Source organism: Zalophus californianus, chromosome 4 (genome assembly GCF_009762305.2).
Source record: "Zalophus californianus isolate mZalCal1 chromosome 4, mZalCal1.pri.v2, whole genome shotgun sequence".
In the NCBI taxonomy this organism is placed as follows: domain Eukaryota; kingdom Metazoa; phylum Chordata; class Mammalia; order Carnivora; family Otariidae; genus Zalophus; species Zalophus californianus.
In genome coordinates this window covers 190799495-190822040 of record NC_045598.1, presented here as the reverse complement: position 1 = coordinate 190822040, position 22546 = coordinate 190799495, and the positions used below count along the sequence as shown (strand labels likewise).

The 22546-nt window shown below is 55.5% G+C and overlaps 3 protein-coding genes across 5 annotated transcripts in view; 1 reads left to right on the top strand and 2 right to left on the bottom strand.

The window, feature by feature from the left end:
- Window positions 1-4331: 4331 nt before the first annotated feature.
- GPAA1 (glycosylphosphatidylinositol anchor attachment 1) lies at window positions 4332-7848 on the bottom strand. Of its 2 annotated transcripts, none has more exons than XM_027608131.2 (12): window positions 7641-7848; window positions 7177-7356; window positions 6982-7093; window positions 6646-6793; window positions 6464-6565; window positions 6183-6379; window positions 5911-6101; window positions 5662-5815; window positions 5404-5499; window positions 5055-5245; window positions 4805-4975; window positions 4332-4674 (listed from the first exon to the last, which is right to left on the bottom strand). In XM_027608131.2, exons 1-12 carry the CDS (start codon window positions 7712-7714, stop codon window positions 4431-4433), a joined length of 1860 nt encoding a protein of 619 aa, XP_027463932.1. In that variant the 5' UTR covers window positions 7715-7848; the 3' UTR covers window positions 4332-4430. The 2 variants fall into 2 exon arrangements, with proteins under 2 accessions (XP_027463932.1, XP_027463928.1); XM_027608127.2 differs by having other exon boundaries at window positions 5911-6107; window positions 7641-7846.
- Window positions 7849-7995: 147 nt separating this feature from the next.
- The window catches only part of OPLAH (5-oxoprolinase, ATP-hydrolysing), a 27281-nt gene continuing 12730 nt past the window's right edge, over window positions 7996-22546 (top strand). The window contains exon 1 of one of the 2 annotated variants that reach the window (XM_027608084.2): window positions 7996-8786. In XM_027608084.2, the coding sequence (XP_027463885.2) occupies window positions 8582-8786 (205 nt within the window). In that variant the 5' untranslated portion in view covers window positions 7996-8581. Of the gene's footprint in view, window positions 8787-21742; window positions 22019-22546 lie in introns of those variants that run through there. The other variant, XM_027608077.2, reaches the window with a different exon arrangement.
- Window positions 8905-11170, bottom strand: EXOSC4 (exosome component 4). Its single transcript, XM_027608162.2, has 3 exons — window positions 10594-11170; window positions 9415-9621; window positions 8905-9299 (listed from the first exon to the last, which is right to left on the bottom strand). Exons 1-3 carry the CDS (start codon window positions 10762-10764, stop codon window positions 8940-8942), a joined length of 738 nt encoding a protein of 245 aa, XP_027463963.1. The 5' UTR covers window positions 10765-11170; the 3' UTR covers window positions 8905-8939.

Sequence of the window (22546 nt, the reverse complement as noted above, 5' to 3'; positions counted from 1 at the left end):
ATTTTAAAATATTTATTAGATGGGCACCTGGGTGGCTCAGTCGGTTCAGCGACTGCCTTCGGCTCAGGTCATGATCCTGGAGTCCCGGGATCGAGTCCCGCGTCGGGCTCCCTGCTCGGCGGGGAGTCTGCTTCTCCCTCTGGCCCTCCCCCTTCTCATGCTCTATCTCATTCCCTCTCTCAAATAAATAAATAAAATCTTTAAAAAAATTTGATACTAGAGTTAAAGAAGGACATTTTATAAGAAAAAAAGACCAATCCATCAAGAAGACATAACAATTATGAATATATGTTTGCCTAACTGCCCCAAAATACATGAAGTAAAAGTTGACAGAATGGAAGGGAGAAATAGACAATTCAACAATAGCTGGAGACTTCAATACTTCCAGTAATGGATAGAACTAGAGAAAAGCTCAGCAAAGAAAGAGAAAACTTGAACAATGCTATAAGCCAGCTAGACTTGACAGACATCAGAGACACTCCACCCAGCAGAAGAGCACATATTCTTCTCAAGTGCACATGGAACATTTTCAGGATAGACCGTTATGTTAGAAAATAAAACAAGTCTCAGTACATTTTAAAGTAGTAATATCATACAAAGTATGTTTTTTGACAACAGAATGAAATTAAAAATCTAACAAATTTGGGAAATTCATACATACATGAAAAGTTAAATAACATATTCCTAAATAGTCAAAGAAATCACAGGGAAAATTAGAACGTAATTTGAGGTGAATGAAAACAAAAGTGGAGCGTAACAAAACATATAGGATGCATCAAGAGCAGTGCTAAGATGGAAATTTAGAGCTTTATATTCAACTTCTAGGTATATACCCAAGAGAAAACAAACATTCACACAAAAACTTGTTCATGAATGTTGATAGGTGCATCCTCCGTAATAACCGAGAAAGAGGAAACAACCCAAATGCCCATCAACTGACAAATGGGTAAACACAATGTGGCATGTCCAGACAGTGGAACGTATTTGGCCACGTAAGGAAGTTGTGACACATACAGCAATGCGGATGAACTTTGGAAGCATCCTGCTGAGTGAGAGGCCAGACACAGACAACCACGTATGTCTGAGGCTATCCATGTTAAAGTCTGAATTTGGAGTTAGAAAGATTACTGGTGTCGGGCTGGAAGGGCAGGAGGCGTAGGCACAGGCTGCTTTTGGGGGCAATGAAAGTGTTCTGAGGAACATGCACAGGCCTTGAAGACCAAGGTAAGGAGTTTGGGTCTATCCTGGGAGTGATGGGCATCCCCTGAAGAGAGACAAGATTGATGCCTAGGCCAGGGTTGCGTGAGTGTGCCAAGAGGGAAGGTGCATGCGGGTGGGAGGTGTTCAGGTTGGGATACTGTAACTTAGAGATGACCATCACACATCCAGGAGGGCAGAGGTGACACACTGGGGCCTCAGAAGGGGCCTGGGCGGGAGACAGGACCTGAGCGTGGGCATGAAGGCAGTTGGGGCTTGTGGGTGCAGTTTTTGGATAATGGTGTCCATGGCAGCCCCCAAGCTGCCGACATTGAAACCTCAGGTGGAGTGGGGTGACTAGGCAAATGGTTTGAGAAGAGCGCAGGAGATCTGGGACACCCAGGTGAGTTGCCAGAGGCATCCCAAGGCCAAGTAGGGTTCTGCGGTGGGCCTGGTTGTGGGGAGGCTGCTGGGTGTTCTGAGGTGGGTGGAGGGTGGCCTGCCTGGCTGCGGGCTGCTACCCGTACCTTCCTGGGCTCACCCCACACCACAAGCCATAGGCAACTCTCCAGGGCCCTCTGGAGGCCGTCAGGTCTGCCCCCCAGAGCTTCCTCCTGGACCTCCAGAGGGTCTCCCTCTGCTGCTTTTTTCTTTCATTTAACAAATACAGATGAATATTCTACCATGTATCTGACTCTGAGCTGAAAAAGTGGCAGGAAATTAAGACAGTGTCCCTGCCCCCCAAGGTGCTTCCGTTCTGGGTCGTGGGAAGCAAGCAACAAACGAGTACGCGCTACTAAGTACTGATTATCAACGCAACAGCCACATACTTCCAAGTTCATCTGGCTGGCAACTGAGTCCTCTTTTGAGCTGGGTTCAGCAATAGTCTCTTGTATTGGCTGGAACTAGATCTGAGTGTCAGAAAATAACTGCTTATATAAGGTACAAGTTTGTTTCCCTTTCCAGTAAATGAAGCCCAGTTGAGCAAACCAGGGCTGTGTGATGCCTTTGGATGGTCGGGGAGTCCCTGCTCCTCTCCCTCCATTCTCAACACAGGCTGTACCTCGTGTCTTAGACACACTTCACGTTCCGACCATCACTTCCACATTCCCGTGGGCTCAGAGGGCCCGTCTCTCTGGGTGAGGTCTTTGCTAGGTATTCACCCTGAAGCTTCTGTTCTTACCCTATTGGCCAGGCCATAGTCACAAGGCCACACCTCCAGGCACAGGGATCAAGATTGGGCTCTATGACTGAGGACAGATACGGGGACACGTCGCAGACGTTGCCACACCATCAACATAAAGCATTTAGGACCTTATACTCTGTCCTTGTACACCCGACCGACATCTTTACAGCCTGACATTTCCTTGTTTTTTCTTTCTCTTTTAAGTAGGCTCCATGCCCAGTATGGAGCCCAACGCAGGGCTTGAACTCACAACCCTGAGATCAAGACCTGAGCTGAGACCAAGAGCCAGACACTTAACTGACTGAGCCACCAGGTGCCCTGAGCTTTCCTTGTTTTAAAACAATGTATTGTAGGGGCACCTGGGTGGCTCAGTCAGTTAGGCGCCTGCCTTCGGCTCAGGTCATGATCTCGGGGTCCTGGGCTCCCTGCTCAGCGGGGAGCCTGTTTCTCCCTCTCCTCCCTGCTCGTGCTTCTGTTGCTATCTCTGTCTCTCAAATAAATAAAAATAAAATCTTAAAAGTATCGTACAAGTGACATTACTGAAAATCACAACAGAAATCCCGCTTCCCTGACAAATCAACTTTGTCGTTCCCATGGTTTCAAATCTTTTGTATAGACAGGAAGACTTCTGCACAGGTGAGTTTAGAACACAATTGAGGTAATCTTTTTGCTTTTGCCCCCCTACCTGTATGTTCCACGATTTAATATATTTTCAAGATGTGTGTTTTAAGGGACTAACTGCACTTAAAGATGACTGACTGAGGCCAAAGCCTGGCTAAAAGGCCTAGAAGGGGTCTTGTACTGGATGCCAGCTCCCACACAGACAGCAGGGACTAAGAGCGGAGATGTCTGTGCGTCTTGGAGGACAGCAAGGCCGCGGAGAAGTGGGGCCTGACCTATGAGAGGTCAGACTCAACAGCAGCCAGCCTGGGAGGGTGGCACCCTGGGGTGCTGGGGTTGCTGAGGCTCCTATCTCTCTCCAGCCTCAGGAGCAGAACAGTTTGTTCAACGATAAAGAGGTCCCAGCTGGATCTTGGGAACAAGCAGGCCAGTGACAGGCTGCTAGTCACAGTGGGTCTCCACCACCCTTGCTGACCGCCATCCCCCACAATGCTGGACACAGAGGTGCCTATCAGCAGAGAACCAGCAGGGCTCTGTGGGCTAAAGCTTCCTCCACAGGACCTCCCAGGCCCCAGCATTCTGGGTGTGGCACTGAAGGGACACTGGTCCCGAGTCCACTCTCCACACACGTGGTGCCACTCTGCTGCCCCATCAGACCCTTCCGGGGAGCTGATGTGGGCCTGGCATTGCTGAAAAGCTATTTTGCTTTTTTCTTCCCTCCAGTATGGATGCTAACCTCCCGACTCCTTTCAGGGGACCCGTGGCCTGCTGCCCCAAGGTGGTGCTGGGTGGGCTGTTCCACCTTGGCCCTGCCTCTTAGGGGTGGCTGGCCTGGGCTGTCTCAGCTCCAAGGAAGCTGGCCAGGTGCCCCTCCCAGACCCACACCGAGGTTCTGGCCTCGGGAGTGCCACTCCCCACGCCCCAGGCCCTCTCTGCAGGGCTCCAGCTCCAGCCCCTTTGCCCCTCCAACTCCAGCGCTGCAGGCAGAGCAGTGTGGTCTCTGGGACCTCAGATCCTGTCAGGCCCCAAGCCCTGCTCCCACTATGCTTCCTCTTACCCAGCACCCTGCCTCCTACCGTGATGCTCCTGGGGCGGGGGCCAGGGCAGGGTCTGCATGTACCGTTTTCAGGTCCCAAGCCCAGTGTCCACCCGAGGCTCTCCTCCGAGGCTCATGTGGCTGGGCCCTCACTACTGCCAGCAGTAAGCGGACCAGAACAGTGCCCTCCAGAAAGGAAGTGTGTGGGAAGGCCAGGCCTTCAGGCAGAGCTTCTCGCCCACGGGCCTGGGGGCCCCACACGGACAGCAGACAGTTGGCCAACAGCCCAAAGGGCAGCTGAAACAAAACTCCTGTTTATTTCCCAAGAAGGAGACAACACGGGGGCGGAGTCCCCACCCCAGTCCCAGCTGCAGGGCCGTGGGCCACACATCACTTCCAGAAGAGCACATTCCAGAAGAGCAGCCAGCAGGGGTAGAGGCCCAGAGCCAGCAGCGGAAAGAGCAGGGCGCCATAGGTGTGGTGCTCCAGCACACCCTGGGCCAGCGCAGCCAGGAAGAGCTGCCAGCCCTCGGCCAGCGACACTGGAGACTCCTGCAGCTCCCGCCACACGAACAAGCCACCCAGCAGTGTGGCGGCTGGGCTCGTCAGCACCAGCAGGGCGGCATACAGTGGCCTGGGTGGAGAGGCAGGGTCAGGTCAGGCTCTGGGGGGGGCACAGACACCGAGTGGGCGAGGGGGTCCCATGTGAGGGCACAGCGGTAAGGAGCACAGGCCCTGGGCTTGGGGCGCGGCACGACACGTACCGGGGCCCACAGGGCTTGGTGAGAGCAGCAGCAGGCACCATGGTGGCAGCCAACAGGAAGCCCAGCGAGAAGTTGGTGAGGGCGATGCAGGCCAACTGCAGCACCAGGTATATGAGGGCCACCAGCTTCAGCGCCATCCAGCCTCTGTCTGGGGCCTGTGTGCTCACCACCCTGCAAGGCGAGGGGCTCAGACGCACTGCGTTTGTGGCCAGGGTGCCCCCGCCCTCCCCCACCCAGCCTAGCTCCTCACCGCTGGGTGCTGTGTGGAAGGGCCAGGCCCGCTGCGTAGATGGCCAGCAGGGTCAGCACCACGGCCTCAGCCTCGGCCACGGGGAAGTGCTGGGTAGCCACGTGTTGGCTCAGCACGGGCAGGATGTAAAGGGCCAGGCCCATGGCCTGTGAGATCAGCAAGGGCGCCACAAGCGAGGCCAGTCCCACGGTCTGCAAGGGCACACGGACACTGGGGAGATGGGCCCTGGGGCCCATGGAGCCCCCAGGATCCTCACCACCACCCCACCGATCAAGACTGCATTGCAGCAGTAACGATCACCCGGAACCCTGGGGGCCCACCCCAAAAGCAGGAGTGGGGGGACCATCACCTGTGTTGGCAGAAGGGGAGGACTAGGTCCAGAGACCCCCCCAGGCTCCTCGGGCCCCACTCCGGCCTCATGCAACTGCATCCACAGTTCCAGAGCGTGGTCTAGTCAAGGACCCTGACGATGGGTGTGATGGACTCCGCCCGGTAGGGGACCCGGGGTCACTCCCACTCCCCTACTTCAAGGACGGAGGATCCTCCCCAGCCTAGAGTGGAGAGGACCTGAGGCTGGCCACAAGTGGACGTGGGGTTCAGAGGATATCTTGAGACCAAGCACCAAGAGCAAAAAGCCGACAGCAGGCATGTAGAGGCCGATGGAGACGAAGCGGGAAAGCGCGGGAAGCAAGTAGAAGAAGAAGGACTGGTGCAGGCGCTCCAGGAGATGGTTGAGCTTGCGGAACACGCCCTCCAGGGCTCTGCCAGGGTGGGGCGGCGTCATGGCCAGCCAGGCCCCCCAGAACCTCCCCGAACTCCACCCCAAGCATGGAAGGGGGGCCCAGAAGCCACTTACTTGCCCACTGCCACCAAGTCATACTTATATTGTCGGAAGCTGTTAATGCCACGGATGGTCAGGGCCTCCACACGGTAGCGCAGGAAGAGGCCGTGAGGGCCATGGGGGCGGCCAGAGGCCTGCTGCAGAACCATGAGCAGCAGGGTCTGCAGACCCTGCAGCGGCCCATCTATGGATGTCCAGTCCTGGGGCTGCAGCTTAGAGGATTTGGGGGCACGGTCAGAGAAGCCCCACACAGGGCCCACACTTCCCAGGCAGGCTGCCCCCCTTACCTTGCCCTGGAGAGTACACAGCAGACCCCCTTTCTGACAGAAAGTCTGGAAGAGGTTGAGCAGATCGAGGTTGGGCAGCTGCCCGTTGAGCCCCTCCACAGCCACATCAAGGCTCGTGACCACGTCACTGCTCAGCTCCAAGGCCACAGCTGCCTGGATGGCCCCAGCCCGGCCCTGCAGAGGGGATGACTGCATGCCTGTAGGAGCAGGTGAAGGAAATGCCTATGGGGGGCCGACGAGGACAGTGATCCTGACGGAGCGGCCGGGGCAAGAGCACCTACCGGTGATGTTGACATCGTGGTAGGCCTCCAACCAAGCCTCAGTGCCCAGAAGGTCTTGTTCTGTCACCAAGAAGATGATGTCTTTGGCCCAGTAAATCTGCCCTGGAGGCCAGAAGCTAGGTCAGCAGGGCCTGGGACAGTGGCCAAACCCTCCCTTGCCAGCAGCAGCCCCTGAACCTCACCCCGAAAGTGGGCAGCAAGTGCTAGCAGCAGCCCCACAGCCTGGCTGTTGGTGGAGTCAGGGCCGCAGGGTACGGTGAGCACCAGGGACTCGGTGCTGGCAGCGCGCGGGGCCCGCAGGATGCCATACACGTTGGTACCTGACACCATCTGTATGCAGTATCGGGGAAGCGTCAGCACCACCCCACCCCGGACGGCTGAAGCCTCTCCCTCGTCGCCCTAGACTGCCCACCAGGGATTCCCCCGGCCCCAGGACATGCCACCACCGGGCTTCCCGGCCCCAAGCCGCCCTCTCGAGGTGCTTTTTGGTCCCACGCACACCCCCTCCCCCACAATACATAGCGCTCGTGGGTCTCATCAGGAAAGGGCAGTTTCCGGGAGAAACTCTGCGTGTAGACCTCCAGCCCCACTGACCGCATCGTCCGCTCCAGCCACGCCACTGGCAAAGCCCTAGACACACAACGAGAGGCGCTAGGCAGAGCTCCTTGGCTTTGAGCACCACTATCTCCCCGTACCCGCAGCTCTCCGCTCACCCCGACTTCCTGCGGTGGGCAGCAAAGTCTCGGGCAAAGCTCCGGGCACGGTCTCCGCCCGCAAACTGCTCCTCCACCATGGTGGAGCCCATGGCGTTCTCCGACATGTAAGTGCGTTGGGTCAACGGCGGGAAAGCCAGAGCAAGGAACCAGGCGATGCCTGCCACGTAGCTGAGCACGCTGCAGGGAGGGGGTGGAGGGGGCCCCGGGGCATTAGCGCGCCGGGGACTCCCGCCCGTGGCCTCCACCTCTGCACCGGGGATGGCGGGGGCGTGTCTGAGGGACCTGGCCCCGGAGTCCCGGCACTCGGGACGTCGGACGGGAGGACCGAGCCCCAGACCCGATGCCCCGAGCGAGGCCCACGGGCGCTACGCTACTGGCGCGAGCAGCCCGCGGAGGGTGGGGGCGTCGGCAGCTCGAGCCCCGGGTCCTCCGGGTCCCGCCTCCCTGGGCCCAGCGCTCACCAGAGCGGCGCGTTCAGACGCAGCACGAGGCGGGCGAGGGCGCGCCGGCGCACCGGGTCCGACAGGAGGCCCATGGCGAGGAGGGGCGGCTCCGGGGCCGCGCTCGCCCTGCAGCTCCAGCCGCGGGACCGACGCCGCGCTCCCGCCGGACCCGAGGCTCCGCGCCCGCTCGCACTTCCGGTCCCGAAGGCCTTCGCGCCGCCGCGCATGCCCGGAGCAGAGGTGGTACGGGGCGGGACTGCGGCGGGAGCGTCTCGGCCCGCCCCGAGCGGCCTCCGCGAGGACCCGTCTCCAGGACGATCGGCCGGCAGGTGTACTGCGCCAGAGGAAAGCAGTGAAGACGACCAGCTGCCGCCGCGGCTGGCTGGGGAGAGCGAGAATCGGGGAGGGGACGAACAAGGCAGAGGGGCGGGAAACTGGGGAGCACGGACGCCCGCGGACGTTGAGCGCGCGGCTACTGACAGTGACAGGTCTGAGCGCCAGGGGCGGGCGGGGAAGGAAGAGGGTTCCCGTGGACTGAGACCGAGGCATTGGCAGGTTCATTTCTATGGATGTTGGTCAAAAATGGCAGTGAGTGCAGAAGGGAAATCACAGTGTGCACCCAGCAGCAAAGCTCTCAGGGTCAGAGAACCACCGGGATTAAGGTGCAGGTGGTCGTCTTGGCCAAAAGGGTTTCAAAAGAGGTGAGGTATGTGGAGTAGAAAGTGGGGAGCACTCCTATTCAGATCAGGAGGTGCCTGGGTGGGGGCTGCAAGGGCCAGTGTTCGGGGTGCAGGCAGGCGGCCCGTGCGTGTCCGTGGGTAGGTGGTGAAGACCCCTTCCCAAGCCCCTCCCCCAGGTGAGAACATGTTATCTGTTGTACTTTTGGAGTCTGAGGTTAAGTAGGCCCAGAGGGCTCCTAGGGTGGAAGGGGCCATTCAGTTCAAGCCAGAGTCCAGAGGATGTGGGGCATGGCCCCCACATCTCCATGGTGGGCCCCAGATATGCCGTGTGAAAGTAAGACTCCAGTCCAGCGGCTTGGCTCATCATGCCAGGCCACGCCTCACTGCTCGGCTGCCTTGAACCCTGCCTGGCACAACTGCTCTGTTCATCCAGGGACACACTCCCCTCACCTTCTTCAGGCTGTGAGCCTTGAGGCTGCAAGAGGTATGTATGTCACGTGTGGGGGATGCGGACGGTCCCTAGTCACCCCCAGGAGCAAGCACCAGGCCAGGCTCTGAGGGTGTGGAAGTGCTGTGGGGAAATCAAAATACAGCAGATTATGTGTGGGTTTTATTTGGGCATGGGGAGGCCAGATGCTCAGTCCCCTAGCAAAATAGAGGCCTCACGTACATGCTGCCGAACCACACGGTCCAGCAGTGTGTGCACGTCCCGGGCAGCCCGGGCAGCGGCCTCTAGCACCTGCTCCAGGTGGTCCTCATGTAGCCTGGCATCCATTTCAAGCAGTGCAATCTGGCCTGAGGCCGGCAGCAAGGCCAGGGCCAGCTGGGGACCACCAGCTGCCTCTTCCACGTGGCTGAGGTCCGCCAGAGCTGTGTTGTCCACAAAGCCAGCTGAGCAGGCACACACAAAGTCCCGCATGGGTATTCCGGCATCCAGCACTGCCAGCGTGGCTGCATTCACACAAGCTGCATAGGTCCCACCGTCTGCCTGCAGCACCTGCAGGAACCCCCCCAGTGGCATCAGTCCATTAGGCTCTTGACCCGACTGCCATCCCCACCTCCCCCTCCAACCCTCTCCTCCCTCCCTGGGTTCATGGCTGCTGCTTGCTCACCTGCACATATATATCAATCTGGGAGCGTGGGTGCAGCTGCGTAAGGATGGCGGCCTCGAAGGTCTGACGCAGCTGCAGGCCCATCTCGCAAGACTTACGGTCCCCGTGGGGTCGCCGCTTGCGTTCGCCTGTGCTGAAGGTCGCAGAACTATACTGACAGTTCACCAGGGCCCTGTCTGGCAGGGCTCGTGCTCGGGAGCCCCGGATCTGGGGGAGGAAGGACACATGAGCCAGGCTCACTGCTCCCCGAGCTCACACTACACCTTCCTCTCGCCCAGGCCCCAGACCTCAGCTTCCCTCTCACGCTCCTTCCACTTCCAGCATGTCCAGAAGCACAGCTACTTTACCTCCAAAACAGCCTGTGGGAGGGCCGGCTGGCCAGTCTCTTAAGCCACCATCATGCCTGGATAGGATTTCTCTTAAAGGAGTTTCCATCCCTGCCTCATCTCCTCCCAACCCATTCTCCATTTGTAGCCAGAGAAGGTACATTCACAAACACCAAGTCTGATTTCGTCTCCTCTACACATGCACATATTCTACTGCCTCCCAAAGCTTCCCCAACACGTGTGAGATAAAATCCTAAATAGTTTCCCCGGTCTTCAAAGCGGCGAGTTCTTGCATCCCTAGAGACGCCTCGATCCCATTTTGAGTTCCCCCATCTCCCCACGAGCAGCCCTTCTGCTCTGCAAACGCGCCACGCTTGTTTCCACCCCGGCGCTCTTCCCTTCTCCAGCAATGGAGACACGGCACTAAAACCAGGAGGTTTTATTTACAGTCCCTGTCCTCGCGGAGTTTACGTTCCCGTGAGGAGTTAAACGAAGGGCTAGCTGAACTGATGTCTGAGGTGACCGGTTTTGGAAAGGCAGGGAAGGGTGTGGGGGGAGGGGAGGGGGCTCGCCACGTGAGTACGGTGGTCGGGGGAGAAGGAGGGAGCGGGAGCGCGCCTGGAGCTTCTAGGACTAGCAAGGGCGGGCGCAGGGCGGAGGGGACGGCGGCCGGTGCGAAAGGTGGGGACCGCGGTGCACCACACTGCAGGGACTTTGGCTTGGACTCCGAGTGAGCCGCGGCGGCCCTGAAGATGGGCTGGGTGAGCGGAGGCGCGCCAGCCGGGCCTCCCGACTCTCAGCTCAGCCCGGAGGCCCCGCGCACCCCGCCCGGCTCGCGCATATGCCCACTCGCCTCGTGCGGCCCGTACACCACCGCAAGCGCCTTGGTGTTGCCTTGCTCGATGTAGGCCGAGCCGTCGGCCTGCGCGAACACGCCCATCCGCGCCTGGATCTTGCGCAGCTCCCCGGCGCGCCGTCCGTCTACCCGGTAGCCCTGGTCCGACAGGAGCTCCAAGCCCGCCATGTCGCCCGGCTGCTAGCCGCGCTTCCGCCTCCCTCAAAACTACAGCTCCCAGCGGCTCTACCCCCACTTCCGACCTCCCAGGGGCCTGTTTCCGCCGGTCCGACACCCCACTTCCGGCCTCGGAGAACTACGGTTCCCCCAGGGTGCCAGGCGGTCCCGTTTTCTCTACTTCCGGTCTTGGGAAGCTACGCTCCCCCGCGACGCCACTTTCCTCGCTTCCGGCCCCGGGAGGGTGCGGACCCAGGGGAGGAAGGCTGTGCCCGCGGCTGCCAGAGGTGGGGACCGGCTCGGGCAAGAATCCCCGGTCGCGCCCCCTCGAGTTTGTCGTGGGGGCGGTCCTTATGCTCCCGGGACCTCCCTGGCTTTTGCCGCGCGCGCCTACGCCGGCTCCCAAAGCTCTCAGGACTCCCGCCGCGCCTGCGCCCCGCTGGCCCCGCCCCCGCCGAGCCCCGCCCCCGCCGAGCCCCGCCCCCGCCGAGCCCCGCCCCCGCCGAGCCCCGCCGGCCCCGGCTCGCGGACTGGCTCGCCGCTCCGCCTGCCCGGAGGCTCCTTGCGGGTTCGGCGGGCGAGCGCCGCTCGTGCTGGAAGGAAGCGGCGTCCTCTCTCTGATGGTTTCTAGTTCTTCCGCAGCCATAAATGCATTCATTCTCCCAAGCTGAGGCACACCTTGTGTTTTTTTGTTTTCTTACCGTTTAGTGTTTACATTTGTCCATGAAAAAAATTGACGCATAATTTGTATCGTCCACACGCATGCTCGTATTCTTTCTATTTTTATTTTTTAAAGATTTTATTTACTCACTAGAGAGAGCAGGAGCAGAAGGGAGCAGCAGGCAGAGGGGGAAGCTGACTCCCGGCTGACGCGGGATCCCTTGGCTGGACTCACTCCCAGGACCCTGCGGTCATGACCTGAGCCAAGGGCACTTAACCACCCGAGCCACCCAGGTGCCCCTCATTCTCTTTAGATAGCAATGTAGGAAAGATGTTAGGGTTTGAAGCCAACGGCCAAGAAAATTCTCGAGATGTCTTGGGTGCAAAAAGGTGATTTTTAGGGACGCCTGGGTGGCTCTGTTGGTTGGGCGTCTGCCTTCGGCTCAGGTCATGGTCCCAGAGTCCTGGGATCGAGCCCCGCATGGGGCTCCCTGCTCGGCGGGGAGTCGGCTTCTCCCTCTCCCACTCCCCCTGCTTGTGTGCTCTCTCTCTCTAACAAATAAATAAAATGTTTCTTTTAACAAAAAAAGGTGATTATATTAAAGCACAGGGACAGAACCTGTGGGCAGAAAGAGCCGTACTGGGGTCATGAGGAGTGACCCATTATACACTTTCAAGTTGGGAGGGGGTTAGGGAGAGCTTAAGTCCCTAAGGAATTTTGGAAGCAAGATTTCCAGGACCTCGAGGGGGGTAGCTATTGTTGGGAAAAGGTCATTTATCACTGTCTAATAAAATCTTAGTCATGAGACCCTTCAGATGTGTATCAGTGGGTCATATGTTTGGGGGGTTTAGAGATAAAGGCGATTTCTAAACGACTTTTTGTATGTTAATGTAGACTCACAGGATCAGGGAGGAGTCGTCAGCCTAGGATTGCCTCTTGCCCTTAGCAAAGTGCCAACATCGAGGCAGTTGAATCCCTAGAGGAAGGTCACTCTGCCTGTTTCAAGGACTTGTCAATGGGCTGTAGGTAGTAAGGAAATTTAACTTTTCTTCTGCCTTTGTTTCCCACATCAATAGGACATTTAAGACTTTCTTTTCCTCATTTGCATAACCTTAGTGACTTCAAATAACAAAAAGCAATTATATTATCGAGTCTTGCAGTCCTGAGGGTTGTCTGGGCTCATCTAGTTGGTTTGCACTTAGGACCTTTCCTGCGGGTGGTCACTGCGAATGGTGATAGCTGTGGTCTTGAGGGCTTCCTCTCTCACATCTTTGGTGATTGATGCTGGCTGTTGGTCAGGACCTCATCCAGGTCGGTGGTATCTCTGTGCAGCCAGTGCTTCCTGGAAGCATGGCGCCTGGGCTCCAAGGTGACCTCAAAGAACAACAAGGTGGGCACGTATGGACCTGGCCTCAGAAGTCATATAGTGTAATTCCCACTGGACTATATGGGTCAAGGTGGTCACAAAGGTGTGCCCAGGCTCAAGGGGAGGGGACATGGACCTTGCCCCACAAGAGAAGCAAGGTCAACATCAGGCCATAAGAAGAGCAGATAGAATGAACACACTGTAGCAGGCAAGAGCCCGAGTCTTGCAAGCACAGTGTCCCCATCAAGGTACTGGTCTCCTAGATGAATGCAACACGCGGGCCGGGAGCCAGCCTCGGCCCTGCCCCTGCGCCTGGTCTGAGGCCGTGATGGCCGGCCTCCTCTGTGACTCACCACCTGCGATGTCCCCGCTGTCAGTTCTTCGGCTGGACCCAGCTGGTTATGGGTGGAGTGACGGGGCCGTTTTCCCTCAGCAGTCTGAGCTTGTGTTGTCCCTGTTGTAATCGGGTCGAGACTGCAGTGGCTGTCCACTGATGCGGGTGGAGGCCCCACGGGTGTCCCCACAGGTGTCCCGGTTGCATAGCAGTGATGCTGGTAGCCCAGGACGTTCAGTAGCCTAAGCAGCACAGGGCCAGAGGGGCCGGGCAGTGGCTGTTCCCTCCAGATCCGTGGGACCTTCATTGTGTCCACTGAGGGGGAGTGTTCCCTCCACCCCTGGGAACTAAGCCTCCGACCTGGTAGCATCTCCAGCTTAGCAGGCCATTCCTGCCCCCTTGGCTCTCTGACCCAGTGCTGTAACCATGGGTAGATCCAGGGTTGGGGGCCTCACATGTACACAAATTTGGGAGCTATGTTTGGGATCCCCAAGACCACTCCTGGATTCAGTGATTTGCTTGGAGGGCTTGTAGAATTTGGCACAGATTGTTGAACTTGTGGCTGAGATTTATTACAGAGAAAGGACAGTAATCTAAATCAGCAAAGGAATAAGGCTCATGTGGCAAAGTTAGGGAACCAAGCACAGTTTCCCGAACCTTCTCCACAGGACACTACACCCCCCAGCAACAAGTGGAAACTCAGCACTTAGGGCATTCGCGGGGGCTGGGCAGGGTCTGGCACATACCCCAACTCCAGGTGCCTAGGAGGAAGGCATAAACCATATTTGTTTGTACAGATTAGGCTCATTGAGCCACTCTTAGGGAATTGGCAGCTGAAATTGAAGCTCCCAGATGCAGGCTAACCTCCTGAGTGCATCTTAAAAAGGAGAGCGGTCTGAGCCCCAGTGTGTTAACTCTTTCCTGAATAGTGCTGTTTTCAAAAATAGAAGACAAAATCATATAACTGAAACCAAGTGAATAGAGTGAGAAAAGAAATCCTAACACGTAACATAAATTTTTAGAGTTGGCCAGTATCACAAACATCACAAAACACAGAGAACCAACGTAATGTCATGAATTATTTCCTGAAATATTTCTGTAACACATTTCCCTTATGCTTTTTGGATGCATGCTCTGATGGTCTATTAGGATGACAACGTTTGGGGCGCCTGGCAGGCTCAGTCGGGGGAGCGTGCAACTCTTGATCTCCGAGTTGTGAGTTCAAGCCCACATTGGGTGTAGACGTTACTTAAAATAAAAAGATGACATTTTTGTGATGTCATCGTCTATCTACAGAGAGAAGATAATTCAGTCTCTTTTCTAACATGTTTGATTAAGGTTTTTTTGTTTCTGTTTTTTTTTTTTTTTTACTATAGCTTAGAAAGGTTGTTTTCAGATAATGGCTCCTGTGGGTAATATGGTGTAAGTTTTGGGGCACCAGGGTGGCTCGGTCGTTAAGCATCTGCCTTCTGCTCAGGTCATGGTCCCGGGGTCCGGGGATCGAGCCCCACCATCGGGCTCCCTGCTCCGTGGGAAGCCTGCTTCTCCCTCTCCCACTCCCCCTGCTTGTGTTCCCTCTCTCGCTGTGTCTCTCTCTGTCAAATAAATAAATAAAATCTTTAAAAAAAATATGGTGTAAGTTTTTAGAATTGTTAAATTTGAGGAGCCCTCTATCAAATTTCATCTACATATGAGCCCTAAGATTTCAGGGCCTTTGTGGTTTTCTTGTTTGTGACTAAATGACCTTAGATATTTTTTGAACTGATGACACTCATTAGCCAGTTCCATCGGCCCAAGGTGTCCTGTTGCACAGTGCGGAGGGAGGCCCATGTGTCCCTGGAAGCCATTTGCACACCAGACTGACGGCAATAGCTTAACCATTCCAGGACGTGGCTGTCCCTGCTAAACCCAGACTAAATGTCGCCCCAGTTCGACCTCCTGAGCAGTGCCCCTCCAGTTCCATGCAGCACAGACGGAGTGACTGAAAGCGGGCTGTGGTGGGAAGAGAGCTTTCACCGACGGTGATTATTTCATTTTTGCAAATTTTACTAAATGTGAGGCCCCACCCTGGAAGGGGCTGTGTGAGTGCAGGGTGAGCCTGTCCCCACAGACCTGACCCCTGAAGACAGACACATCCCAATGGTGTCCCACCCTCAGAGGGGCCACTAACCAGCTGGGAGTGTGCAGGACCCTCCACTGATGGTCACTTTTCCATTAGGTTGATGGGGGACTTGGGAAGACAGGTGAGTCCCAGGATCATGAGCTCGTTGCCACAGGCCGTCAGCTCTAACGTGGGGCCCTCGTGTGCAGCACATGCCAGTGGGAAGTAAGGTGATGGGCGAGCCTCGGGTGGAGGGGCTAGCAGAGGGGCCCCAGGCGGAGGGTCCAGGGGATCCTGGGCTGGGCTTCCAGCAATAGCAGTGGCACCTGTGCAGGACCGCCCCTGCCCTGCAGCCACCCTGCTCGTGGGCGCCCGCCTAAGCAAGGCTTTGGTGTCTTTGTCTGCTAAGCCCAACATCTGGGCTTCAAAGGCAGTTCCTGTTACCTACCTCTCCCAGGCAGCTGCCGCATTCTTCTGTTTCTTTGCGTGTCTCATAACTTTTTGTTGAAAACTGGACATTCGAGATGATCTATTATAGTGACTCTAGAGCATGATTAGCCAGTCTCTCCTCGGGCTTGTTGATCCTGCTGTTTTGTTAGTTTATTAGTCTGGTGGCTTGTTGGACTCTCCTGGGAAGTCTATTCCTCCACAGTGTGCATCTATGATGTCACTACTTGGACCCCTTGCTCCAACCTCCGGGTCTTATATTGAAGCCTGGCTTCCTAGAAGTCCCATCTGGAAGGCGCAGCTTGGGGTTCCTCCACCAACTGGGCAAAGCTTGGGCTTAAGCTCCCCCCGCCAGTGAAGCACCATCCTTTGCCAATGGATCAGTGTGTGGTCGGGGAATGCCTCATGTCAGCCCTTGCCACAGGCAGAAGAATACCTTCCACAGAGATCTAGATCCTCATCCCTGAAAGCCAGGAATGTTACCTTATATGGCAAAAGGAACCTTGCAGGGAGGGTTAAGTTAAGGATCTTGAGGTGGGAAGATTGTTGTGGATTACCCAGCCGGGCCCTCAGTGTAATCATGAGTATCTTTGTAAGACAGAAGCAGCGGGAGACTCGGTTACAGGAGAAGCGTAGGCAAAGTGACGGTGGGGACAGAGGCTGGAGTGATGCAGCCCCAAGTGCTGGACGCTGCACCCAGTGATTGCTCCCCTGGAACTTCCAGAAGGACCCATCCTGTAAACACCTCAATTTTAATCCACAAGACTGCCTGAGCTTCCGGCCTCCAGCACTGTAAGAGAATAAACGTGTGCTGTTTCAAGCCTTCAGCTTTACTCATTCTTCACCGCGAGGATCTCCCCGTCTCCGACATCGGCACACTCACCCTGAGGAAGTCAGCCTGTGCTGCCACGCGACCAGGCAGCCTCTCCCTGGCGGCGGCGTCCGGGGGAGGCTGCTTCTCCCAGAGGAAGGCCCCTGCTCTGCCAGCGGGTGTGGGGGGCGTGGTGCGTGTCCTGCCCAATGTGGACCCTCTGCCCAGCGGTTGGCCACACGCTCTCAGGGTGGAGCTTCCAGGCCTGGGAACCCCGGCTGGGAGGGGGGAGGCTCTGGCCCCAGTGCCCTGGGTTCTGCTGCTCTCACCCAGACAGCAGACCTCCTAGAATAAACGCCGTGTGCCCTCTGGCCAAAACCCAGAGTGAGGGGGTCACATAGCCCTCCCGGAAGTCCTGCCCCTGTCGGGTTCTCAAGGTCAAGGCTTACTTCTACCACATTCTTCTGGTCAAGTAAGGCACAAGGCCAGCTCCCAGCCCAGGGGATGGTAACTGGGCCTCGTTTCTTACGGCGAGGGTAGGAAGTGTGTCTCCACGCAGCAGCCAGGGTCGGTGTCTACGCGTCCTCTGGCGAGGCGGGAGGGGCTGCTTCTGCCAGGAGGAGGGCTGGCGGCAGTCTGGGCGGCTCCCAGTGCGTCCACGCGGGCCCCCGACCTGGGCCTTGGGGCGTGTGCCGGCTCCCTTGCAGCCCTGCTGCGTTATGGTCAAGTTCTGCATTTACCACAGGTGCTAGTCCGCTAGTGACACGTAGCCGGTGGCTTCAGTCCACACCAGCTTGTTAGCTCGCAGCTCTACCGGTCCGGGCCTGGCACAGCATGGCTGCGCCGAGTAACTGGACTCCACGCCTTTCCTTCTCAGCTTGAAGAACTTTCTCGTTGTTAAAATGGAGGTAAAAGCGGTATCTAACACCACATGTAAGCTTCAGGTCTACGACCTTATACCTGACGTCTGTATACACTGCGAAGTGATCACCACCGGAACTTACAACTGACACCCCGCACCCACCGCACCCACCCCGACCCCTTCCCTCTGGTGGCCGTCAGCCCCTTCTCTGCATCCACGAGTTTACGTGTTGATTTGTTTGTTCAGATTCCACATGAGTGAAATCATGTATTTGCCTTTATCTGACTTATTTCATGCAGCATTATACCCTCAAGATCCATCCGTGTGCTGGAAAACATCAAGATTTCATTCTTTTTTTTTTTTTTTCTGGCTGAATAATATTCTACAGTGTGCGTGCGTGTACACCACACCCTCTATCCATTCATCCACCGATGGACGCTTGGGTTGTTTCTATATCCGGACTATTGTAAATAATGCTGCCATGACCATAAGCCTGCAGATACCTGTTTGAATTGGTGTTTTTGGTTTCTTCAGTTAAATACCCAGGAGTGGAATAGCTGGATCGTAGGGTATTTCTATTCTTATTTAAAGAATAAACTCCAGGGCGTCTGGGTGGCTCAGTCGGTTAAGCGGCTGCCTTCGGCTCAGGTCATGATCCCAGGGTCCTGGGATCGAGCCCCATGTCCGGCTCCCTGCTCGGCAGAGAGCCTGCTTCTCCCTCTCCCTCTGCCTGCCACTCTGCCTACTTGTGCTCTCTATCTCTCTGTCAAATAAATAAATAAAATCTTAAAAAAAAAAAAAAAAGAATAAACTCCATACTGTTTTCCACAGTGGTTGCACCAATTAGCATTCCCACCAACAGTGCACAAGGGTTCCCTTTTTCCCACGTTTGCCAACACTTGTTATTTCTTGTGTTTCTGACATTAGCCATCCTAACAGGCGTGAGGTGATCTCTCATTGTGGCTATGGTTTGCATTTCCCTAATAAGTAGTGATGTTGAATGTTTTTTCATGTGTCTGTTGGTCATCTGCATGTCTTTGGAAACATGTCTATTCAGATTCTCTGCCCATTTTTTAATCAGGTTGCTTTTCTTTTTATTGTTGAGTTGTACGAATTCTTTATATATTTTAAATATTGACCCCTTAGCAGATGGATGACTTGCAAATATCTTCTCCTGTTCAGTAGGTTGCCTTTTCCTTTCGGTGATGGTTTCCTTTGCCCACAAGCAGGGGGAGAGGCAGAGGGAGAGGGAGAGGGAGAAGCAGACTCCTCACTGAGCAGGGAGCCTGGTGCAGGGCTGGATCCCAGGACCCTGGGATCATGACCTGAGTCGAAGGCAGACGCTTAACCGACTGAACGACCCAGGCGCCCCACTCCTACCCATTTCAATGCTGCCTTTTTGTCCTTTGTTGTGGAGGCTCTGCTCATCCAGTTTTCAGGGCTTTTTCAGAAGGAATTCTTCCATATGCAATTGTAAATTTGTTGCGTCCTTGGAAGGAAATGAGTTCAGGATCTTTCATGCCTCCATCTTGTGAAGAACTTTCGTTAGTATTTCTTGTGAGGCAGGTCTTCTAGCAGGAAATTCTCTGTCTTTGTTTGTCTTGGACTGCCTTTATTTTACTTTAATTTCCCAAAGATCACTTTCCAGAATTTAAGATTCTTGCTTGAGTCATTAAAAGAACGACTGAATATGTCATCTCATTGTTTCCTGCCCTCCACTGTTTCTTTCTTTTTTTTTTAATTTTTTTTTCAAGATTTTGTTTATTTATTTGACAGAGAGAGACACAGCGAGAGAGGGAACACAAGCAGGGGGAGTGGGAGAGGGAGAAGCAGGCTTCCCGCGGAGCAGGGAGCCCGATGCGGGGCTCGATCCCAGGACCCTGGGACCATGACCTGAGCCGAAGGCAGACGCTTAACGACTGAGCCACCCAGGCGCCCCAGAAGAGACCTATTCTTTTAAGGGCCCATCTAATTCAGTAAGTCTCATCCAAGATAATCTCCCTTTATACCTCAGCTGTGCCATATGAATAATCTTATCATGGGTGTAAAACCCATTTTATTCTGGGATTATGCCGGGCATGGGCACCAGCGCAGGAATCCTTGGGGGCCTTAGAATTCTGCTTACCACAGTCCCCACTCTGAGAGTGTCTGAGTTGGAGGTTGATGGCCCTGAGCCTGTCACTCCTTTGAGCTAAGATCTTTAGTCCTTGCAGAAATGCCCTGCTCCATAATCCTTAGAATTAGGATATTTCCTAGTTATAGGAACTATTAAAATGGTCATAATTTCCATTGAGCTTAAGTGCAGTTGCCACCCCGTCCCCTGGAACGCTGCTGTCAGAGGCGCCCCATCCACGGCCAGCGCTGTGAAGACCCTCCCCCCAGAGCTTGCCGTTCCCAGGAGAACCTAATGGTTAACAGGTGGAAACTGCACTGAGCAGACCAGCACAAAGGAAATGATGATGTGAAATAAATACTAATCGTAACTGAGAAAAGGACAGGGAAGGACAGCAAGAGCACAGAACTGTCCCGTTAGAAGGCCCACCGGGTGAGAGAAGGAAGTCCTTGGTGGGGTCTAAACTGTAAACCCCATGCTACCCTTTGGGGTGGCTCCCCTGCAACTGGGAATCTGCTGTCCTCAGCCCTTTCTCAGGGGCTCCCTGCTGCCCGCCCTGCCCTCTCCATGAGGTTGTGTCCGTCTGTGCTGCCTCCCCCAGGGCGCCTGGCCTCCCAGTGCACTGCTCCCCGACCACCCCTGCCCCAGGCTCAGCACCACCTGGTCCCTCTCTTTGCTTCCAGCCCCATCCTAATGCACTTGCTGACTCACGCCATGTCCCTGGAATTCTGACCCACCCTGATCTTCACTGTGCAGCTCCTGGGGCTGGTAGGCCAGAAGAGCCCCCTCCTTCAGGGCAGCTCAAACACCCTCTCTCCTGGCCCCTTCAGACACTGTGACCACCTCGGGGACCATGCCCAGTCACCTGGCCCCATGACCTGGCACAGGCAGGTGGAGATGCTGCCACTGGTGGCCATGGGGATGCCTGTACCTTTTACTCCCTTTCCCTACCAACACATCTGTGCCAGGCTGGGATAAAGTAGCTTCCAATGAACAGACACTTCTCCAAAGAAGACATCCAAATGGTCAACAGACACATGAAAAAATGCTCCACATCACTCACCATCAGGGAAATACAAATCAAAACCACGATGAGATACCACCTCACACCAGTCAGAATGGCTAGAATTAACAAGTCAGGAAACGACAGAGGTTGGCGGGGATGCGGAGAAAGGGGAACCCTCCTACACTGTTGGTGGGAATGCAAGCTGGTGCAGCCACTCTGGAAAACAGTATGGAGGTTCCTCAAACAGTTGAAAATAGAGCTACCCTACAATCCAGCAATTGCACTACTGGGTATTTACCCCAAAGATACAAATGTAGGGATCCGAAGGGGTACGTGCACCCCAATGTTTATAGCAGCAATGTCCACAATAGCCAAACTGTGGAAAGAGCCAAGATGTCCATCGACAGATGAATGGATAAAGAAGAGGTGGTATATATACACAATGGACTATTATGCAGCCATCAAAAAATGAAATCTTACCATTTGCAAGAACGTAGATGGAACTAGAGGGTATTATGCTACGCAAAATAAGCCAATCAGAGAAAGACAATTATCAGGGCGCCTGGGTGGCTCAGTCGTTAAGCGTCTGCCTTCGGCTCAGGTCATGGTCCCAGGGTCCTGGGATCCAGCCCCGCATCGGGCTCCCTGCTCAGCGGGGAGTCTGCTTCTCCCTCTCCCACTCCCCCTGCTTGTGTTCCCTCTCTCGCTGTGTCTCTCTCTGTCAAATAAATAAATAAGAATCTTAAAAAAAAGAGAGAAAGACAATTATCATATGATCTCACTGATAACGTATTATTTAAGAAACAAAACAGAGGATCATAGGGGAAGAGAGGAAAAAATAAAACAAGATGAAATCAGAGAGGGAGACAAACCATAAGAGACTCTTAATCTCAGGAAACAAACTAAGGCTTGCTAGAGGGGTGGGGGTGGGGGGATGGGGTACCTGGGGAATGGACATTGAGGAGGGCATGTGATGTATTCGGCACTGGGTATTATATAAGACTGATGAATCACTGATCTCTACCTCTGAAATGAATAGTACACTGTATGTTAATTAATTGAATTAAAATTAAATTAAATTAAAAAAAAGAAGCTTTCACCCTCCAGGAGGGCCTTCCTAGAAGGACTCCAGGCCCTAGTCATTTGGCCATCAGGGGCCAGAGGTCAGAGGTCAGGTATGCCCTGCTCAAGGCAGTCGGAACTGCTGGGCCACAGAATGCGGCTGAGGCATGGGGGGCAGGGTGGCCGCTGACCTCACAATGATGGGGTCTGGTCTGCTGTCCCTGGCCAGCCCACCAGCTGCTGGCAGCTGCTGCCCCTGATGCCGGGCATGTCCCTCCTCAGCAGCTACGAGGGCCTGCGGCAGGAGATCCAGCGGCTGGCGCAGGAGAATGAAGAGCTGCGACGGCTTGTGCAGCTCATCCAGGAGAACCAGGAGCTGAAGCTGGTGCTTCGGAACCGGGGCAGCAGCCTGGGCTTCTGTGGTCCTGGGATCTTGGCTGAGGTGGCCGCCAGCCCCCGGCCGTGCCGGCGCAGAACCATCAAGTTCAAGGATGCCGAAAGAGGTGAGGAGTGCCAGGGCCTGCAGGCACTCTTCTCAGAGGCCCACGAAGCTTCACTTGTTCGACTTGTGCCAAGAGCATGAAAAGAGGAGGGAAGCGCTGCTTCCAGGGGGCAATGGCCTGTTGGGTGCTGAAAGTGCTGGGGGGTGATCTGAAGGAAGTGCAGCAGGGAGAAAGCAATGTTGGAGCAGAGCTGGACCAAAGTGAAGGAGCCACAAGGCCGGGGTCAAGCTGAGGGTTAGTCTGTGCAAAGGCACTGAGGTGGCCGCAAGTTGGGTGTGTTGAGGCATTGTGCTGAGCCAGCAGGTGAAGGGGAGGGCAGACGAGGACCAGGAGGGCCCTACAGGTCAGAAGGAACCTGATGGCAGGATCTGTGCCCCTGGCCTGTGCCCCCTGGGCTCCCTGACTGATGGGATGGGGTGGGGGTGGTGGACAGTTCTCCTGGTGAGAAGTGACAGGCTGGGCTAGGGCGGGGACTGAAGGTCGATTAACAGCAGGCCTTCGGCAGGCTGGGTGTGGTGGGTGAGAAAG

What these genes read in the sequence shown, in the direction of transcription:
- EXOSC4 (XM_027608162.2), bottom strand. Translation starts at nt 10,764, where the DNA reads ATGGCGGGCTTGGAGCTCCTGTCGGACCAGGGCTACCGGGTAGACGGA. An exon ending in TGGTGTACGGGCCGCACGAG is followed by an intron (nt 9,622 to 10,593) that starts GCGAGTGGGCAT and finishes TTCCTCCCCCAG; the next exon opens with ATCCGGGGCTCCCGAGCACG. An exon ending in AGATTGATATATATGTGCAG is followed by an intron (nt 9,300 to 9,414) that starts GTGAGCAAGCAG and finishes GGGTTCCTGCAG; the next exon opens with GTGCTGCAGGCAGACGGTGG.
- GPAA1 (XM_027608127.2), bottom strand. Translation starts at nt 7,714, where the DNA reads ATGGGCCTCCTGTCGGACCCGGTGCGCCGGCGCGCCCTCGCCCGCCTC. An exon ending in ATGAGACCCACGAGCGCTAT is followed by an intron (nt 6,794 to 6,981) that starts GTATTGTGGGGG and finishes TACTGCATACAG; the next exon opens with ATGGTGTCAGGTACCAACGT. An exon ending in CTTCCACACAGCACCCAGCG is followed by an intron (nt 4,976 to 5,054) that starts GTGAGGAGCTAG and finishes CTCGCCTTGCAG; the next exon opens with GGTGGTGAGCACACAGGCCC.